The 22,737-nt window shown below is 39.0% G+C and overlaps 1 protein-coding gene across 3 annotated transcripts in view; it reads left to right on the top strand.

Moving 5' to 3' along the window:
* The window catches only part of LOC124188186 (prolyl 4-hydroxylase subunit alpha-1), a 138,957-nt gene that overhangs the window by 8,116 nt on the left and 108,104 nt on the right, over nt 1-22,737 (top strand). For 2 of the 3 annotated variants that reach the window (XM_046580745.1, XM_046580744.1), the window contains exon 2: nt 18,234-18,696. The exons of the other annotated variant lie outside the window; for it this stretch is intronic. In XM_046580745.1, coding sequence (XP_046436701.1) covers nt 18,470-18,696 — 227 coding nt within the window. In that variant the 5' untranslated portion in view covers nt 18,234-18,469. The remainder of the gene's footprint in view (nt 1-18,233; nt 18,697-22,737) is intronic. 3 annotated transcript variants of the gene reach the window in all.

Genomic DNA, 22,737 nt, shown 5'->3' with positions numbered 1-22,737 from the left:
TCTTCAGTTAACGACTATTTTTCAAAAAATTAACAATCGACTTTCCAATAAGTTATATTATGAAATAATTTATTTTTTCTTAACCGATTGACGAATTTTCTGAAAAAGATAGATTTATTAGAAGCAATTTATCACTCATCATGTGGTTTTAAATTGAATAATTTCAATTATAGATTTTCGAAATATTGAAAATCATCAATATGCAAATATTATTATTAATTTATTCATAACTATATACTCAACTAATATCGATTTTAAAAATAATTTCAATTCTGTCAAACTATGTTTGCAACTTGATAAACAATTAATAATATGTAAACAAAATATCTCTGAAATTAATCACTTTGCCGATTTCTGAATTATAAAGAGGTCGTATGATTACTGAAGATGCTAAATTAGCAAATTATTCTGAGAGTATTTTTGGGACACAATTACGTGTTCGAACGTTCACGGAAACTAACTACAATCAACTAAACAATGAGAAACTTGGTGTTTCCAAAAATTCACTAAAATTTCTCTCTCGATTTTTCCTAGATTTTGTGCTATTGTCAATTTTTCCATCATTCGAGTCAATTGAATTATGTATCATTTCGAGTAATGGAAATCTGAAAATCTGAAAATTAACACATGGCAGAATCACTTCCAAACTTTAGTAGATTCTCCGAAACGTGGACTTTTGAACTCTCCGGTAAAGAGCTTGTTGATGTAAAGTAATTTTGATTGACGCTTTTCTAAACCCTCCAACTTGTTCCGTCAAAGAGACACACCGATTTTTCGAGTTCGGGGGTAGAGCATATAATTCGCACGGGCGATATATCTAGAGCCTTTAATTATAGAGTAATTTCGACGCCTCTCGAAGCTCTCTAACTTGTTTCATCAAACAGTTAGACCGATATGTCGAGATCGGGGGTGGTTCTCCCCTTGGGGGTGAGGCATTTATTTCGCACGGGCAGTGTACCGAGAGCCTTTAATTTCACAGTAATTTTAACGCCTCTCGAAACTCTCTTAACTTGTTCAGTCAAAGAGTTACACCGATTTCTCGTTTACGGGAGTTCTCGCCCTGCAGGGGTGACTTTCAAAAAATTTTTCATTCTTGGATTCGTGGAACCTTTAATGAGCTTTTAATTCTGGCCCGAACGGTTTTTCGACATTTCTTTTTGATCCCGTTATTTTTGGTGTGGTGGTTCCAGATTTATCTCGAGGTGGCACCAAAACAGGTTTTCTTTTTGTTTTTTTTAATGTGGAGCAATTAATTCGAAGTTATGCCATTTAATGGGCCTTTTATTCTGGCTTCAATTCTTTTTCAAATTTCTTTTCCTTCCCGTTGTTTTTTGGCGTGACGGTTCCATGTTTCTCTTCTCAAGGTGACACCGCCATAGTTTTTTCATCTTTACCTTGGAACATTTACGTCGAAAGTAGAACATTTAATTATCGTTTAATTAGCTCTCAATTATCTTATAGGAAACATGTCGATTTTCGAATGTGGTGGCTCCGGCTTGATATAGCTACTGTTTTGAGTTGATCAACCGCAGCGAAAATCTGCGTCATACGAAATGCTACTGTAAATTCTACGCACCGACGATTGTAGATTCAATGATTCATGGCAAATGATTTATCCTCGACTGTGTGTCTGAATCCTAGATTATACGGCCCACAATCCGACTGATGTCCTGCGGTGGTTGGTTCAGGAAAAATTTCGAACCAACAGCAGAAGTTTGTCGTTGTTTTGTCCGACGTACTTTCCTTGGAAGCAAGACTTGATGCTTGCCAGTGAATTGATCGTCTTTTTACCAGAAAAAAGAATTGAGGGAATAAAAAAATTGGCAAATTTGTTTGTGCGAATTATGAGCTTCTTATGAGCTTATCACTGGTGTAAAACAAAATGCTGCAAATGTGTAACCTTTATACTGTTCTAAGAGCTATGGTTTCACATCAAGCGAAAAACAATTCCCAATCTAATCTTAACTCTTATTAAATTAAAATCTTGGGCCAAAAGTAACACATAAATAGCATTTCAGTCTTGTCACAAATCTTTGTAATTTTCATGTGATGGGGGCGTTAACTATAATAATATCTTATAAGACTGGAATTCGTTAGTTGATTGAGCAAGTGAAACGAATTTGTTAGGCAAGTTATTCTTTTAAAAGTTCATTACATGTACAAATTTGAAAATTGTCAGTCAACATTTGGAGAATTATTTTTTTTGAAAGAACGAAAACAGTCGATCATGATCATTCGATACTTGTTATTTTAATATTTAAAAAATTTTGATGTTCAGTCTTGGGTAATTCATGTGCCGCTACATCAAGTCAGATATATTTTTTTAAACGGGTCTCTCAACTATTCACGATATTTGAATGATGGACATGCCGTTAGACTCGCGATATTGATCGCGGGGAGATGAATTCGCTCGAGCTAATATTCTTTGCTGTATTCTACAATTTTTCATGTACGTACAAATTGTTAAGAGGTGTTTACAATTAGCTTCGATAAAAATTGACGTAGGAACGCTACGACCTAGCTGAAGTTTTCCGAATTCATTTCGGAGTTGGAGTTGTAATTATCATCCTTCCGGGGTTGTGTGATTATGATTATTTTGCGTGGCAGTAATTAATTATTACTATTGACAAAGATTTTCAATTAACGGGTGAATATGCTGCCTACCCTTTTCTTTTCTTTTTTTTTTTCTTCTCTCCGCAGTTTGAACTTTGTTTTTGCTTCTTTGATTTACTTCCTCGCAACGCGAGAAAACGGAGAATCTGTTATTTCACGCGACACTCAACATTGCACAAAGAAAAAACTCGACGAATCTCGTCGGGCTGAAAACAACCCGCCAACACTCGTCGATTTGTTTTTATACTTGAACGAAGATGTGAAAGAAGAAAAACTTCTTCCTGCAACAAAACGCTTATCCCGTCAGGCCAAGTTGAAATTTCTGTATTAAAAAGCTCATTCTGCCGAGGCTTATCGTGGAAATGAATGATGAGAACGAATTGAAAAGCAATCAGGATGTGAAGAATGCAACAGAAATTTTGCAGCCGCATAAATTTGACCCAGAATTTAATACAATTCACCTCGCATTAAGTAAGCGATTTTTCCTTTGCCTGATGCGACTCGAGTGAACTTTGAACCCTCGTTATAAATTTCGACTTCAGACTGTTTACTTAATAAAGGCTGCAGCTGAATGTGTTCCGTCGCAAAGAAAATCCCGATGCTAATTAGGTACTAAAAAAACACAAGAAAAAACATTCAACCACCTTGAATTTACACCAAGAAATGACGGGTGTATGAAAATTTTCATACATCACGTACATTGTTAAGGTGTTGACGAATTTTTTTCTGGAACGCCCCCCAAATCAAGTTCACATAATTCAAAAACAATTACTTAATTTTTTCAGACTCTTATCTCAACTCTTTCCCCATTTAAAGTTTAAAATACCCTTGTCTTGGACGTATTCTCGGTATATATTTTATTGCAAGGGTGATAATGTTGAAAAAAAGCTGCGAGGTTTAGCGAGCATTAATCTGAGAAAAAAATTCACAACTGAACTACTTTCAACAATTCGACTATCCGACTCGTATTGAAAAGGAAATTTCTTGTATGCCATAATGTTGAATCAACATTTATTCCAAAGTGCTAAATCCGCCTACTGTATAACTAATAAAAAATAATATACTAACTGCACTTTTGATGAAAAAAGTTGTAACGGAATTGAATTTTCCCGGTTCATCACCGTAATTGTTGAAGTTAATTTGTTCCGGTCTCCGTGTACCAAGCTAAGAATCACACCGGGAATCTAAATTCCTCTACAATGAAAGATTCTGAGGGACGCAGTGTCACGATACAAGCCGAACCCGGCCGATTTCAAGCTGCAAACGCTCTCCATGTTTCACTTCAGAGTGCGAAGTATGCGTATACCTATACATGAGAGGAATTTCATAATATATATACATACCTGCGGCGTGGATTATGGCGGTAGGTGAATTCTTCCAATTTTTACGATTTCCTTATTTTTCCCCCTCTTGCTGTGGAATTTTTGAGGAAAACATTCGGTAAAAATCTCAAATGATTGATCGATACGCTTTATAGTAATGTGCTCGAGGTAATGCGTAAAAAAAAAAAAAAAAATGAAAGTAAAATATTTCCAGAGGAATGGAATCTTCGTCGATTAATGGCACAAAGCTCCGAAGTATTTTTATGCGCATGTAGGTGAACCTACGTTATGAAATATTTAGCGGTACGTTTGCAAAAAGAATTTCCTTGGCTCACTTTTTCATCACACGCATTTCGGAATTTGGACATCCAAGCTACGGCGTATTCGATAAATTGAGGAATGTGAGCTTATGTTTTGATGCTTTAAACTTTTTCGAGTTCTGAGCTTCGATTCCGTCGATAGGTGAACTTTTGGAATAATTTTTTTCCCCGAGGTCTTCTGACGTACCTACTTTCGATCCGTAACACGTCCCACTGCATCACCCGGAAGCCGGGTAGCCGGCACTGGTTGAAATCCTTTGAATTTTTCAATTTCGAGAACTTGGTGCAATCCTGTGCTTTCTGGGGTCTGAAGCTCTATTGGATTCCCCTGGAGAGCTGACGGTACAGATCCTCGCCAAAGCGCCAAGATCGTAGTAGACGGTACACCGACCAACCCTGCAACCAGTCACTAAGAGCAGCGTCGTGATCCGTCCTTTCGATGACGAGGAAACTCACTTTCCACAGTCCTCGCAGTCTCTGTACACTGAGGAAAATTTCATTCGTTACAGTAACTAGAAAAATGCAACGTCAATTTATCGTTGCGCAAGCATTAAATTTTCGCAACTGTTACAAGAAAATATAGTAAGAGTGATCGTAATGAGAAAGAATAGTAACGGATACCAGACTTTCTGGTAACGGCTAGAAAACTAATTTTCATTTTATACCTAGAACTATATTTTTCTGTGGTTGTAAAAAATGAAAATATTTAAGGACTGATCGGTAACGGGAACTCAAAATTTCTCTCAGTGTACGAACCTCGACTCGTACTTGTATTAGAATTTATCTTTGCGAGGCGCTTTCGATTTTTCCTTTATTTCCGCTGTATCTTGATACACCTCTGTATTATATACATTCCGGATGCTCCACTAGAATGCATTTGCATTGAGATGACTTCGTTGCTGCGACGTTTCCTTCAACAGTATAAACTTTTCCAACTTCGGTATGCTCGGCTTGGAAGGTTCCGTTCTCTTATTCGCTGATGCCAGGAACCACGCACTCACAAACGTACTCGCGCACTTCCTCCGAGCTTGCGAAGCTTCGGACTCTCGGTAAACGAGCGGTTAAACCAGGAAGGCAACCCCCGTAAAACCGGGAAAGTTACCACCTTTTCAGCTTCACTGATATAGGTCTTTCTTCCACTTTCTCATAACACGAAACTAACTGTTTTCGCAATTTTCTCCGATCAATTTTCTGTGACGAAAACTCCTTCTCTGCTATAATATTTTCTATGGTCGTGATACTATAAAGACTTCCAATCGCCTATCTCGAGTATTAACGTGACGTATGTAAAAACGAATTGAATAGTTTTGTTAACAAGGTACGTTAACAGGTTGCAGTCGAGGCCAATTCAGTCGGACGGAAAATGATTGGCAGCCAATTACGTTTTTTCTGCAACAACTGAACACTGGCGAAAATTTAAATTTTGGCAGTAACGAACTTCAGCGGTAAAAGCTGTCGGGTGATGTTGGGACGGTTTGTGTTTGGGCGGAAAGCTCATCGCTGTAGGCTCCAGCTTTCAGAGCTAATTAAATGGGATTATAATCCCTGTGACACGAGTAGAGTTACAGCAAAAGACAGGCTGCAGGTATTGCAAATTGTAATCCGACTATGACGCGTAGAGCTGATAGATCCGTGAAATCCGGAGTGTTTTGTCAGGATGCGTACCTAGTTATAAATAATATCTTGGCTAATCGCAACTGGTTTTCAGAACTTGGATATTGGTTGCGATTTCATCGGGATGGAAAACGTCATTTCAATTCCAGAATACGCTCGCCGGGTGTTACGAAGGAGTCGAGAGTTCAGCTTGTGAAACTTTTATAGATATATTCTTCGAAGAGTGCCGAGGCATTGAACTAAATGTACGAATTTCACCGGTGATGGGGTTTAATGGACGAGCGGAAATTGGCTCGAAATTTCGTTACATACTTAATTTGACGCGGTGAAAATTTAACCCTTTCCAATAACTCCACGGAGAGACTATTTTCGTAACGACATTCCGTTGATTATAATCAGCGTACTTCATAATTTTCACACATTGAACAGAAAAAGTTTCCAACCACTGTGAAAAAAAATGTCGCCGATTCCTCACATATTTTGCACGGATCCTCAATCGAAGCTATTATCGTACAAAGACAGCGATCAAAACTTCCTGAAAATGGGAAAGGCTATGGTAGATATATGATGTTAAAAATATATAATAATATATGTCGGAACAATATTAAAATGTTAAGTTGATAGGTGTAAACGACGCTAATTCGGTGCACAATGTTCCACCATCATCTATCTACCCACTACATTTTGCAATGTTTTGTTCACTTTTAGCCTGCAAGTTTCTGTGTTCGCGGCTGAGGATTGTTCAAATGAAAAACTAGCGGTGTCCATCATGGGTAGTCACCGATCTGCCAATTCTGTTTTCCTAGCAGCGACGGTCAATAATTACTTTTCAGCGACTGTGACGAAAACAGACTCTGATTGTGAGCGCGATGTCGCGCCGCATTAGCCGCATACACATGCGATTCCTTTGAACTACGTCCTGTATACCTACCAAGCAGTTATCGGACACCAAACACTGCACCCCCTAAACTCCGCTAGATTCTCTATTAATCATGCCTAATTCTATCCAATAAATAACAGGATATTAGTAATGCAATTTATTGCATATTGCCACTACGCAATCCCTACCAACGCTTCGTATGTGCTTTACATCCCGAATGTAGTCAGATTTCATTTGATTTAACTGCAGTGCAGGCCTCGAACAAAAATGTTTGTGTAAAGTGATATATTCTCGTTGCTTCGTCAAGAGGTTAAGCCCTTTTTTTCGCATTTGCGATACGTGGACTTGGATATTTGGAGATATCACCATTGGTCTCGTCATGCAAACCTTATACTGTGTTTTTAATCCAACGTCTTGTGTACACTTTCCAAAGTTGCGCAGGATGAGGTTTGTTGATAGTTGTTTCAATAGTATAAATTCTGTTTGGTAAATTGAACTTTCACATCGATTCGCGATTGGACCAGCTGCCGGCTGTTTACCGCTAAAAGAGTCGACTGCAGCGAACGTTGGTGTGCGGTTATCGTACCTGTGTACCTGCATCCACATACGTGTGCTTCACGTGTAGATCGCGGGTTCCTCGCGCCCAGTCTGCATCAGGGCAAGACTGTAAACCAGCTCTCGTAAGCTGGTGGAAAATTGAGTAAATCCCCTGATTTATGGCAATGCTTAAAAAGAGAACCTGTCCTGCCATGTAGCAGGCGAATACCGTGAACCATGTTAGTTACAATTAAGCTTCGGTAGTTACGTTCCTGTTACAGCTGCAAGGTTGCGTTCGTTAGTCGTGATTCAATGCTGTCTATTTTCAACTCGTACTTTATCTTGTCATCCGAATTTAGAGTGTCGCATGTGTGTTGATCACCAACTGAGAAAAGTTTCATTTGTTACAGTAACCAGAAAAATTCAGTAAAACAGGTATCGCTAAAAAAAATTGTCTGAATATTGTTGGAATTACGAAAAACGAGGTACGCCTAACCATTTTACGCTAGCGTCGATCCTTTTTTGGTAATTGCAACGCAAAATGTTGCAAGCGGTAACCGGAACTAAAAATTTCTTTCAGTTTTTGAATGCTTCATTCGCCGACATTAATTTATGCGTATAGCTTCCTGCCTTCCTGTATTTTTCAGGACTTCCTATTATCAACCGTTGCTCGGTACCAAACTCGTTTCACATTTGAAAGTTTCCCCCGGAAGATGTTCAATTTCACATTTCAGACTTTGTACTTTCGGTATATATGTTTTTCTTTCTCCTCTTTTTCCACCTTTTTTTAGGCACTTTCCTAGACGTACGAAGTATACCAGCGGTAAACTTATGCATTTGCTTTTATCAATTTTTTTTTGGTGACTTTTGACGTGTTTTTTCAGCCCATCGTCCCAAGTCGATACAAGCTCCGATTCGATTTCCGTGCGGAGCTTTGTCTGCCTTACTGCTTGATCTGAGATAATTCGATGGGAATGTTTGAGTTAGCCGGTGATCCACTTCAACACGGTTGATAGTAAAAACATTAATATTCTTTTCTTATATAACTCATCCAAATTAGATTGTGGAATAAAAGCTTCGGGTTGTGGTAACTTTTGCATATCATCCCGCAATTTCGAACGGCCATTTGCGGAAGTTGACTAAAGTCGATACTCGCGATCACGGCTCGGAACTGTGGAAGGTTACATCACTAGGATTACGACAGGCAAATGTACTGTGGTTGCGTTAAGTCGAATCGACCGTCGTGGAATCTCGATTTTGCTCCGTCATAATCACACTTCACAGTCAATGAGCGACCGGTTTCAAATCGTACCTTGTTCCTTATACGCAGTTTTAATGTCTCTAACCCTCTTGATTTTGCGTTGCAATCACCAAAAAAGGATCGACAACAGCGCTAAAATGGATACGCGTACCTCGTTTTTCGTAATTCCAACAATATTCTAACAGTTTTTTTTTTTTTTTGACGATTCCTGTTTTACTGAATTTTTCTAGTTACCATAACAAATGAAATTTTTCTCAGTGCAATCAGACCGATGTCCTCGATCACGTCGTGTATTCGTATTTGCGCATACACCTTTTACGCGTTACAGCGTTACACCAAATCCACGGCATGTCAGAATTGACCGGAATCAATTAATCCTAATTGCATTACGGTTTGAGGTCAGGTGGTCTTCCGTGATGTCTGTTCGCCGTATGGCGAAAGGGATGACACACGTGTGCAGGCCGGGCAGTTCCAGTTTGTCGCGAAACTGTAGAACACGTGAGCAATACGCAATCTGTCATTCCGTAGGCAGGGGGAAATTCACGGCGATGGTTGCGGCCGTTTGGCCCTTGCGTTATACGAGTATGTATAGGACGCGGACGGATTGGCAACGCTGGCTAGACTCGGAAATCGGGATTCTCCACTCGTAACGACGGCTCAATCTAATTATGTTTAAGCGCTAAATTCCGGAAACTCCAATTTCCGAGAGATGATACCGATTTGATTAAACCGATCCACCTACGGAAACTCACTCAATATTATATAGATACGTATTATGTAGATACGCGAAAGATACAACAAATTTGGATATATTGAGAGAGTTAAAAATGGTATTCATAGTCATCGTCGTCTGATATTTTTTTATTTTCAAATTTATTCCGAAATGTTATTCTTGCACATTTTCTGAGATACTAGACACCGGACTTTGCACACGATTAAAAGTCATCGTGAAGAAGGCACCCAGTGATTGCAGTGGATAATTTCTAGCTAATCGCGACTTATGAGGAAAACCATTAAAAACGTCTGCGATGGAAGTGCATCTTTTGAATTAGCAATGATTATGACATTTTCAATGCTTTGTTACGCAAGTCTTACGTTCCAAACTTGTCCTACACAGAAACGGTTTCAAGGAACGTTACCGACCGTCCAGGTATAAATTCAAAAAAACGGTGGTGCGGCATAGATTCGGCGGAAGTATACATTTCGAGCAATCACGTAAGAACTACATCGAAAACGAGCCACACCAATCGCCTGTGAGCAGACAATCCAAACCACAACTCATAGGAAACTACTGAATTGTCCTTTGGGATGCCTGCTGATAGGCTGGTGGTGTGATTTGGTTTCCATGTAGCCTCCCTGTGGATGTCGCGAAGCTCATTTCGTAACCACGGTCGTATATAAGGTCGCGCAACACCGACTGTGGGGATGGGTTCCTTATATCCAGTCGATCATGCTTCACATGTTGTCCACTGGACACGTGGTGCTTTGATCTTGGAAGACACAGCGATCCTCCAGAGAGTAATTGAAAAAAGCGTCCAAGTCTTCTATTGCTCGATGCAAAGTTGATCAAAACTGGAAGCGCGAGAGGGAGAGAAAACGGTACATGAATAGAAGAATACAGGAAAAGGAAAATCGGAGACTAGTTTTTGTTTGTCTATCTTTTCTCGCATCAACGGTGTTCTACGTTTTCGCTTTAGGTCAACATGGCGGCTGATTTTCTTATCACTCCCTAGAGGATCACTAGGAAGACAGTGATCGTGGGTAGGAGCCAATGGAGTAGAACGTTTTACTCCACCGTGTTACTCCACTCTTTGTCAAGATCGCAGTGCTTCGCGGTTAGCGGTTGATCGAGGAAGCGTATCTGTGAACTGTAAGGGACCCACCTCCAGGGTATGGACACTTAATACTCCCCTCCATTCGTCATTCGTAAAGTTTGGACCAAAGCGATAACACAGCAACGGGAAAAAAGCATGGAAAATGAATTTGTTTTTTTATTTTTTTTTTTTGCGGCATTCTTGATCTCAAGTGGCGCCTTTTGGTGCCGTCTTTTAAAATAATATTATTCACGGATCGAATAACACAGATCGAAAAATTAGTACCTGTAACCCATAGCATCATTGCTGTATCAGCATTTGAGAATGACGCTATAAAAGTAATTCATAAATTGTTCGGCAGAGGTCGCCACAGATACTGAATTACCAACTACCTCAGTGATAATACAAAATGTTCTATAATATCTTTAGTGGAAATCTCATTATTATGTCGACTACAGTTTCGTCCAAGCCGACGAATAATTCGTCCGTGAAATTGTGGAGCGTCCATCCCTTGCCCACCTCTCACCACCAGAATTTCGCAACTTGCACCCATATACGACCATGTTTCTAACACTCCGTAGTTCACAAGTCCTTGTACGTACAGTAACGTTCGTTAATGCCTCCCCTTTTCAGCGCTACCCAGTTTTCGGTTCTATATAAAAAAATGCGAGTTCGATACTATGCGAATTATGTGAAAATGAGCGGTGATACAGCCAACGTGAGAGACTCGGAGTCAATTGTCACATAACTCGTATAGAATTGAACTCGGACTTTGTTTCGGAAGGTGATGAATGTTGCTGTAATCGCAACGTCGCGTTCCGTCTAAAGGTTTGCTCTTTGCTCTGTTCGACGGTGCAGCTACGACGCGTCACCTTACCGTTTACCACATGGGAACAGATGTTACCGTCAGCCCGGTAAACGGGCCTGCATTCGGTATAAATTAACATGCATGAATGCGAGGACGGAGCAGTGGCATGAAAACCGAAGAGTCAAGGGACGTGCAACGCAGCGTTGCTACGGCATGTCGTCCAAGAGCCACGGTCCAACGGCGGCTCGTGTTAAATTTTGTCACAGGATTCGCGCCGCGGTAACCCTTTGCGAAAATCCTTTGACAATAATTTTACCTCCTTGTTGAGCCGTTGCCTTCGCCCAAGTGCTACTTGCACGCATACGAGGCCCGCGCTTCTTGCCATCCATACGTTTTCACGCTTCACTGATGCAGACCTCGTCACTCGATAAAACTGAGAGTGCTTTTTGACCATTCGAAGACGCCAGGTAGACACGATTTTCATGTCCTAGTTATTACGTCGTTCCTTGCTTTTGTACACGTCGTGGTAACGATATTTAACCGAAAATTACACCTGCCGTATAATGGAGATGCAATGGAGGATTCCAGGGAGTTTACCGAATACTTGGAATTTTATTATCATGTTGATATTACGGTAAAGGAAGACTAGAAACACACATATTTTTGAAATTTTCTCTAGGCTTCCATCATTAGGTTTAAAAACTTGAAATCATAAGTAGTCGTTTATTTTTTGGTCATCGTTTCTATACTAGTTATAAACCGCGTATCACGAATTTACTCCTTACTTTATCTACGGTAATATTTATTAATGCCTCAACCTTCCAGCTAACTTGATTTTCGTTCAAAATAAAATACGAGTTCGATTCTATACGAATTATGTGATAATGACTCCCAGTCTCTCGCCTCGGCTGCATCGCTAGTCATTGTCTCATAATTAATATAGAATCGAAAATGCATTTTGCTTCGGACCGAAAACAAGCTAGCCGAAATGTTGAACCATTAATAAATATTACTGTAAATCATCGTTTCCACTCTGAACATACTCGCATTCGTTCTGGTTTTTTGTTTTGTTTTTTTTTTTTTCTTAAACAGCTGATGTTTTTCATCGCATTCCTTAAAATTCAAAGTTCGTACACTTTTCAAGCGAGATAGAAAATGTTTACCAAAATTTAGGTAGTACTTCTGGATTTTATTGTTTATTCTTTCAAGAAACTATGTGATAAAATTTTATTTTAACTTCCAAGTGAATTGTTTTATATACAACATTCATCAAGAATTAACAATTTAACTGAATTTAGGGAAAAAATTATGCGCGCCGTTGACTTTCCGTATACTAGATATAATTCTCGCACTCATTCGCATGGAAGGTGGAAAAAAACTCCGATGCCTTTTGGGCAACGGTTCAAAGAAGGTGTCGTTGTACGATGAAAAATTTTCAGGAATTGAAATAGATTACATAGTTGGCAAGTAATTTCGAAACATTCATAGTAAGAAACAAGTCGAGAGAACATGATACGAAAAAAATGGAAATGCGTATATAAATTTCGGGGTTGAATGCGGCACGAGAAAAGGACAGAAATGTCGAGAAGAACTGAGAGAGAGGGAGAGAGAGTGTCTGAGGTATAAGTGGTAAAATGACGGAGGTCATCGATTTTTAAGATTACCGTAAAAAATGAGGGGGAAAAGAAATATCGAGTATACCTTTCGAGTTCGGGAAGTTCTAACGGTAGGTAATCACACGGAAAATTCGTGTCAATTTATTCCACGTCAGCGTTTCGATTCTCCTATCTTGAGCTATTCAGTCACCAGACGGATAAACGACACTCATTTCTTTTTTTTTTACTTCTTTTTCTTCTGACTTTCTTCTCTTAAAAACTAATTTTCATTTTGTACCTAGAACTGTATTTTTCGATTGTGGTAAAAAATGAAAATAGTTAAGGACTGAGCGGTAACCGGAACTAAACATTTCCCTCGGCGTAAGTGGAAAATGTTATAAAAAATCGTGCAATAACGAAATCGAAATTTTTATTATACGGGATTTTTGCAGCAACTATTGGATATCGAACGGTGCGATAGTAATAATTTCAAATCTTATTTATTACATCTAAGATTTAATGAAAAATACGAATATGAAAGTGTGTTGAAATTTTGAAGCCAATTCAACGGTGCTTTTCACTCATAGTGACACATTCAGGGTATTTTTTTTTTCTCTCTATATTTGGACGGTGTATTTTACAGAACAGTCGCCGGAGTTCTTTCCAATTCTTATTCCCAGCAAAACACGACAGTCAGAAAATTTCTCAAAGAAATTTTCCATTATGATCGTGTTTCAACGTCATCAAGTAGGCATATTTTTTTACTTCAAGAGAAATATGACACACTTCCATGAACTTTCGCGAGTAATATGATTATTATATAGATGCTGAATGCTGATATATTTCTCGATTACTTACGATTTCATAATATTCATTTTTGTCCAGTTGGCCGAGATTATCGTCTATGTATAATGGAAGGTGACCGGGTTAGTGGAATCTTTGATGATGCTACGGATGCGCAATGCTATGATGTGCGTTAGCATTTCAAATCCTGTGACACAATTTTAAAAAGCCTCGTTGAAGAATTAGTTCTGCCTGCCTCGAAATTCTTTCGCCGATATTTTTGTGTGCACCGCAGTTTTATTATATAGTCGAGTCCATCTCGATTTTTGGGCTTTTGTTGTTTCGTGAATTATGAGGTACATTTCGAAGTAGGGTTCAATGGATTAACGCAGTTCACGCGTCTGATTGATCTCCTCAAAAGTTCGTTTTTTTATGTTTTACCACTGTCCCGAGATATTGCATTGAAAATTTCAATCGCATACTTCGCAAAAACTGATTCAACTTTCAATATCTGCGCTATTCTAATTGTAAGTGATTATAGTTTCGTTTTAATCTTCCGTTAAACCTTTTGGAAAGTTACGTCGTTCAAAAATACAACGCAAGCACGTCTCCAGTTAACTTCGTGCGTGCTTAGAAAATGAATTCCTCTTGCCACCCTCAAACAACGCCCCTCTCTACAGTACTAATTTATAATAATCGCGTGCAGTGGGTAAATATAAAAAAATCGCAGAATAAGTTGTAGATAATGAAAAACAAAAGTATTACAATTGATTAGAACATCTAATTTAGGTTCATTGCACGTGTAGGTACCTACCGAATTACTCCGCGTATTAGCCGGTAATTATTTTTCCATGGATTATAATTCTTAATTAAAACTCATCGGATGAGAGCTAATGTAAGTGTAAACGAGAAAAAACAAAAAAAAAAATAAGATACAATAAAAAAAATTGGAAAACGAATGAAAAAAAGAAAAATTTTAAATCGCTTTACATTCCTGCGGATTGAGGCGTGTGATTTGGAATCAACTTTAATTAGATCAGATTCATATAGCTGTCGGAACAAATTGCCTCGACGTGGTCTCAGTGCAGGAGTAAAAATTTACCGCTGGTGCTGCTGGGTGATTGTCACGTGGGATATAGCGAGTTAAAATTTTTTTTTTTTTTTCCAGGCAATGTAATATATGGGATACGCGGTGGTTGAGAACTGAAAAATACAACTTCAGCGGAGCGTGCAAAAGCCGCGAGAAAATAAGAACGCAACGGAGGAAAATATATGGGAGTGTGGTATTCGAGGTTGAAAGGGAGGGAAATAAACGACGCTGATAAAATAGTAATAACATTCGTTAACACCTCATTAATTCTCATTCTCCTCTCACTCCATGAAACAAAGAGAAGTATACGAGGGTGGTAAGATGGCCTCGATTCGTATTAACCGGGAGTAAACCGATTTCAGAGACTATCTTCCGGCTTCTTATCTATAAGATTTTATGCACCTCGTGACCTCCCTTACTTCGATCACACTCCGCTTTTCACTTCACCGAGGAAAATCGCTAATTTCTTCTAATTTCTACTAACCTCTAGTTGTCTCTCGGCCGTAACTCCTTTCTCTTCAGCTCTCCAATCTGCGGTTCTTGATTCGATTCAACTTTCGTATTCGTCTCTGCGGATGATCACGACAAATTACAGTATTTATTCTCAGCCCGTTTCGATCCACGCGATCATGAGCTACGTGCCTTAAATAAATTATATACCAATTACAAAAAAAAAAAGAAAAACTCATTTTTCGTCCATCGTCTTACAATCAGGCACTCGTTGCGAGAGAAATGACAACGTGACACTGAGGAAATGAAATATACGAGGCTCTCGATGAAGTAAATTTTAAGTCCGATCAACCGTAAAGACACGTCGCAGATATTGCTTATTTAAAATTTTTATACCTCTCGATGAAATGTCGGAAATCTAGATTTTTTCCGGAATCAAGCAATTCGTCTTGCTGTTAAATTGCAATGCTCAGGTTAGTCGAACTTTGAATTAACGACAAGAAGGCCTTCTTCCGGGGTTCGCGGAGCCCTGCGGTAAGTGAGAATTTTAAGTTCACAGCATCACACTCGTTGTACAAGATTTAACTCTGCGTCGGTTCGTGTGCTTGACAAACGCAAGGCACATATTCCTACGCACGCAGCTGGCGCCGGCTAGATTTTAATTAAAAGTAGAAAAAGTGAAGCTTTGCTCTGCCCGCACAAGATCTTTCCACGTGTCCGAGTGAGTGACTTTGTGACCCGTTTCTATAAATGAAACGTTCAAATTTTTTAGCTACATGCAGGGAAGTGTATGAAAATTTAAGCGACCGTGAACTCTCTCGTTTCAAATGACCTGCGATTTACAACATTTCAGTTTATTTGTTTATCCATTTTTTTTCTGCCAAATAGGTCGGTATTCCCTTTTCACTCCGGGGAGTAAAACCGTAATTATTTTCCAACGAAATCAAAGAAACTAAACTTTGATTTGCATCTTTCAGTTTATTTGTTACACTCCAAAAAATATATTGAAATTATTTCCCGATTATCCGAATTAATCATTCTCCCCCTGGTTTCCTGGATTATTTTCACAATTATTTCGCGATACAATTAATTGCGTACCTAATTTTTCTCCACAATTTCGTAGTCTCGTATAATTATTTCATACAATCCATATTTCATGGTATCAATTCGTCTAATTCGTGCAGCAGCCTGCCTGTTGACGGACCAAAAACTCGAGTTCGGTTAGCTTTCATTTTTACTCTCATGCATATTTTCAGTGAGTCTTATCGAGCGTGGAATCCCTGCAATCTTCACGAATATAAGTTTTTTCCAAGTTTGGAAACTGCGGTATTGTAAATAGAAAAAAAGAAAACTAGATCGTTGAAACACAGATTTCTGTGCACAATAATCGTATAAAGTCGTACGGCGACGCGATGCATATCCAGAAAAGCCAGTTTCCGCATATCGACGCTTAGGATGCGGTATAGCAATAAATACATATATGCATGATATATATTCTTATGGATATTCTTCACTATCCCACCAATCGTCCGATCGCTACGGCCCGAGGCATCATTATTCATTGTAGCTTTGAAATCGTTCAATCAAATACACTTTCACGTATATTCGCATAAACGAAATATTTGCGTGCAAAATCCCGTTTTGCATTTTTCTCCGATGACTGTTTTTCCAAAGCGTATATACCGCCGGTGGCCAAAGTACAGTTCTCGATATAACCCAAATGCTTGCAAAACAAATCTATTGACAATGAGAAATTGCTATTGGTCGAACTGTAGCAAAAACTAGACAACCGTTCCAATGTACAGTTTTGAAAAGCTTTCAACTGCAGAGTTTTCGTGATATCAACATTCAAGCTCCGTGGTTCTGCTGAACAGGGATTAGAATTCCATCGATGATCCATTGGCTAATGAATTCACTTCGTATGCTTTATTCACTCCAGTTCATCTCCTCAACATATTACATTGACAATTACTGATCTTTAGATTATTTCTATTTTCTGTCATGATTTGTGGAGGTGTGAAAAAATAACGTTCCTCTTATTGTTAGTCCGGTAGCAGGATGCGAAAAAAAAGCCCTTGGCGTGCAAAAGGTCCGGTTGTTCTGATTTTCGGATATGCGTTGAAGTTCGGGGCTTTCATAAAAATTCTGTAAAAGCGTGGGAATAGAGTTGAAGGAACGTTAGGTCTGGAGGGCGTAACAAGTCAAGGAAATTTTTAGTAAACTTAAGAAAAAATGATTTGAATTTGACCTGTGACGCGATTTTTTTAACTCAGGAAAATTACTTCTCTCAGTGTATGTTTGCGTCAGGAATAAATTGCAATCAATACTGAACTATTCATACGTCATCTTCTTGTAATGAGGATTTAAGTAGACAAGAACTCTGCCTTGTGCTGGTGTCGAAACGAGTTGGCAATGCCTAGATGATCAACAGCTTGTGTAATAACACTTCATATGTAATTAATAACCATAACTCATGTGAAATCACTTCAGAACGGAGTATTTTGGGAATTTTCACAATTTCAATTCAACTTCGCAGCGCTGCGGCTCGGTATATAACATAGATTGAAAATATTTTGTGTGAAAATTGTGGAAAGTTGCATAGATAGAAGATTTATATTAGCTACTTTTATCTTGGGACTCATCGTTAAAAAGAAGAGAGAAAAACCGTTCATAGTGCCTTTTTTCCAGAATGGCGTACATTTTCGAAAGTGCTCTCGAGGTCAAGAACTTGCAGTTTCCGTCAGGTCCCCGAATTTCAAAACATATACAAAAAATCAGACCTACCAAATCTTTTGTGCACCAAAACTACCCTGCTGCTAGACTATTTTGAAAATCATAGAAAAAAAAGCGATCGAATGACGATGCGGCTTGTTTAAGAACCGATTGTCTTTGGAGAAACATGAAATAATATTGTCGATGGATTCAGTCAAGCTCTAGAAACATTCACCGAAGAAAGTTTATACGGGATAAGTAAGACGATAAAAAGATTCCCCTCTTGTCATACTTTACGTTCCAATTTTGATTGTTCAGTGGATATGACGACAACAGAAACACATGTATGAATGGTGCTTGTAGTGAAGAATAATAGAATATGAAGAAATAAATGACTGTTTAAATAAGTGAAATGGGTTTAATTTTGATTTCAGTGCTCGGGCCGTAGTCGAGTATGGAGTTTTAAGAAGATAGTTCAGCGAGCCGTGAGAAAAAAAAAGAGAGAGAGAGAGAGAGAGAGAGAGAGAGCTCTTGGAAAAGTTACGTATTTTATAAAGCTCATGCTCAAATTGGTGAAAAGTTAGGTCCTGTAAAAGTGTCGAATATATATACATATATATATATACATATATATATAGGGAGAGAGAGAGTGAGAGAGACACCCTTCGTCATGTGCACGAACGAAAACAACCGAAATCACTCCCTGCGTTCGATCAACAACACTCATAGCTCCTTCGTAAGGTTTGTGAATACAACCTCGCGAAATGTTGGCGTTTACTGGATCGATTATCAAGGTCAGGCGGTACAGTACAAGGTCTTGTCCTACAACGACCACCTCGACGTCAACACCTTCGAGACACATCCATGGATATTTGTCGACGAAGAGACGAGAGACAGGTGAGAGATTCCTCTCCAGCACGTAAAAACATCACTATGCCCATATGCCTCCTTCACCTTTCGATCATGCTACATCGAATTTTGAAACCACACTTTGCTTTTGGCGGTATTTGCAATGACGAATTGGGTTCTGAAGGGCAGACGATCCGCAGGAAGTTCGATGTTCTTTCTCGAAGTACCGACTCCGAAGAGCCTCATTCACGCTTCCAACTCACTTCTTTCATTGCTGATCACTCGACTCTTGGTAGATTCATATCAGTCATCAGTTCCACTGATCATATTCTGTTCACATCTCGCTCGAATCTCCTACTTTTTCACGAAACGCCTGTTTTCCGTATCGTTTTTGTGTCAGCATACAGTAGATTAGGTATATTCCTCTCAAACACACGGTTATTGGTGTATTATACCTGTATGTGTAAAGTAAGAGTGAAAAAGGGGTGAATCTTTGAATCTCGTGGTTTTAGATTCAGAGTAAATGCCAAAGACGTCTTTTACCCGGAACCCTGGTTCGCCAAGTACAGGGGGATGCGACGCGAGGAGCTGCCGCCGAGGATCGAGAGGACCTTTGTGAGGATAACCCTGCCCATGTACTCGTTGAGAGACATAGCTTTGCGTGCCATAAAAAAGCTCTTGCGGCTCGATCACCACGCCTTTCTCCTCGAGATTCCACGTAGTCTACAGTTCGAGCTGGCTTCCATGAACCCTCGGAAACATGACCCGGCAGATCTTTAGCCTAATTCAGTTAATCGTTGATCTTTGATATTTTTCCTTTTCTCTTTCGCGGGTTTCTTATTTGGTACACGAACCTGGAAAAAGTAGGATTACTGAATCTTGTAACAAATCTGAAAAATGACGTGTTTCACGGTGTCACGGCACAACTACAGCGGACTCTTCGTAATTTCTTGCACAACAATTTTCTCGTTTGGCCCGCCTTTTCCTCACGGGCATCACCATACGCGTCGTGCAAACGCTTATCTCATCGGAGTCAGGTAACGCTCTCTAACTTACCGATTCTTAGGAAACTTATGGAGAGTCTATATCGATTTTAACTCGACGCATATCGATGCTCTTAGATTAGAAGTGCCCGCGTTATTATCTGCAGATAATTTCATCACATTGTATCGCGACACAAATTAATTGGATCTGACACATTAACTTTTTGTCATGTCGGAAAGAGGGTTTCACTTGATATTTAAAAATAAGAACTTTGATTGCAAAATGCGCACGGTTGACAGTACAGGAATAGTATATTACGATACAAGTGCGCGAAGTACGTGATTCTTGTACGAGTGTAACTTGTCGGTCAAGCGATGCATGCAAGGGTGACAAAAAACTAGGGCGAGGTTCATATAGACGCGCACGTGTGTAGTATACTAATTTTTGTAAAACCTGTAGTGGGAAGTTCGACTGAAGAAAATTGAAAACGTGGTAAAACGGTACTAACCTAACCTGAACGTCGGCACGTTGTTGCAACACAGCGGACGCGATCGTGGTCACGATTCTTCACGACCGATGGCGCTAGTTTAGCTCTGAAAACTGTGTCGTAATGAACATTACCTAACAGTCTTGGAACTGTTGGGGAATCGGCCGCTTCGCGTACCCTCTTTGGCGCGAGAATTCGACCTTTCCATACAGGTGTTACGAAATAGTATATTGCCACACGGTTCAGAAATGGAACACTTTCCGCACGCTAAACATGCGTCGAAAATCGAAAGTTCCGTATAGATGGTACAAAAAATATTCCAGGGTAACACCTTCGAATTCGTTCATCGTGACAAATCAGGATAGGTGGTTTTTTTTTTTTCCCATGTAAAAGTAGAATTTCCTATCGAGTTTACTTCTTATTTCGATATAACGAGGAAACATGGCTAACCGAAAGCTATCTGGGAGTTCATATGATTTTCGACATGGAAAACCTTGGAAGGTGAGTTATTGGACACTCAAGTTGTGTGCATATTTTCATTTACTTAAGATAGTTCGGAGCAGTTCCTCACATCGATCTTAGTTAAAGTTATAGTCGAACCTCGTTCGTGGCTGGTATGGCTTTAGAAAGATATCATTATTTCTATAAGTATTATCATTATTATAGTAAATACAAATCATTATGTACGAACAAAGTTTAATAAAAAAAAAAAAATTAAATCGCAAACGGGTATTTTCCGACAACTGGTGAGGTCAAAGTCGTATGACAAATATAAAACTTGTGAAATTTACTTAATTCGTAAGATCTTGAAATTATATGAAATTTTTGGACGTTGCGTATGGAAACGCCAAATTTTTATATCATTATGAAAAAAGAATCTAAATTAATCTTTAACCAAGCTATAATAATGACATTCCAAAACAAAATCTCAAATATGACTAATATTACAGGTATAAAGTTTACTGATAGCTTTAACGAAATTAAAGTTGTCATTTTATTATTATTATTTTTTTTTTTTAAACTATAATTCTGAAAAGTCACAGAAAAAAAATGTATCGAGCGTGATTTACAATGTATATTAAAGTTTATTTATAGGCTTTGCATGTGTAATGTATAACGATAATAGTGTATTTTTGAAAAGGTACCATTGTATGCCTTGGCGGCTGTGTAGTGTCTACGTGTATAATATAGTATACAATAAATCTAAGCATTTGTTAACTACCTGGCGTCTTCTATGCGAACGTCATCTCCCTCATCAAAATTGATCGTAAGTAAAAATACTTCAATGGATCCCTCGTTAATTTTGAGTAACTCGACGTATTCCCAAGTTTCTTTAAGCGACTTTGAAAAAAGACCAGCTCTGCCTGTAAAGAACATAAATAGTGAGGAAATTTACATTCGCCAAGAAAAGTAATATTTTATCATCTTCGAACGTTCTAAGGGTACAAGGATTATTCTAACACGAATTAAAAAACTGCTATCCGGAAAATCGAGCCATTGATGTATCGGTTAACGTGACTTTATTCAGATCACTTCGGTGCACACTTCAAATAAAATTCTTCGAGTGTTCGGAACGTGAAGGGTCATAAAAATTCGGTGTTTATCGCGTCTATTACGTCTGGAATATATATCGACACACACGGTCACACCCTCGTCGCCGGCGTCGATGTCCTATTGTCCTCCTCCGTACGAATTTCTGTTTAAAAACGTCCCTCGTTCAATCTTTCACCTCGACTACACCCAGACGTGCTTCTAAAGATAATGACGATCGAGCCAAGGGAAACGCTTTCATATCCAGTGACCTTCGCGACAGCGACGCGGAAAGAATTGTCAATCCAGTATACAGCGAATATGTCGCCATGATAATTGAGTAGAGGAAAATTATGGCACATTTTTTGCCACGTCGCAGTAGTTGTTTAGGTTTCATGTGAATTATTTCACATTTTTAAGACCAACGCAATCGGGGATGTATTTCTTTTTTTTCTAAATGGATAAATTCCAAAAAATAGGTATTTTGTAGTACCGGGAGATCAGAGGAAACAAGGTTGAAGCAAAAATTCGGAAAAGCTAGTTGATCAAAAATATGATTCTGGTGAAAGAGTCGTGAAAAATGGTACAAATGCGGCAAGTAGGTGATTCCCGATGAGTGTGAAGTTTGCAGCATGAGCTTTGCGGCGAGTGCTATAATCGCACGAGTCAGATTTCACCCATCTGCACGTACGACATACGCAATTTTTCTCATACCTATAACGAAAAGTTTAATTTGAAAAGAAAGGAAAGTGCCGCTATCGGCGCGTAAAGTCGAAGTTAGGTAACTTACGTTCGATGGTACAGTGCGTAAAATTGAGTTGAAAAAAAGCCCTAGTGTGTAAAATATAGTATTTAAATTGTGCGAATGCGCCAACGTTGTTTTACCGCACTGTTCAGAAATGGGGCAATTTACCCACACTCACCACGATTATAAAAATCTAACTTTCCAGATGCTGGAAACAAAGTTTTTATCGATCTTGAGTGCGGAAAGTGTTACGCGTGGACCCTCATCTCCTGACATCGTCTGGTTCACGATTTTGACAGACACTTCCGAAGCGGCTAATGAACACCTGGTTTGGGTTTTTCGC

The sequence above is a fragment of the Neodiprion fabricii genome, chromosome 1 (genome assembly GCF_021155785.1).
Source record: "Neodiprion fabricii isolate iyNeoFabr1 chromosome 1, iyNeoFabr1.1, whole genome shotgun sequence".
Classification (NCBI taxonomy): domain Eukaryota; kingdom Metazoa; phylum Arthropoda; class Insecta; order Hymenoptera; family Diprionidae; genus Neodiprion; species Neodiprion fabricii.
Note: the sequence above shows the minus strand (reverse complement) of the source record. Positions and strands in the feature narration are given on the sequence as shown.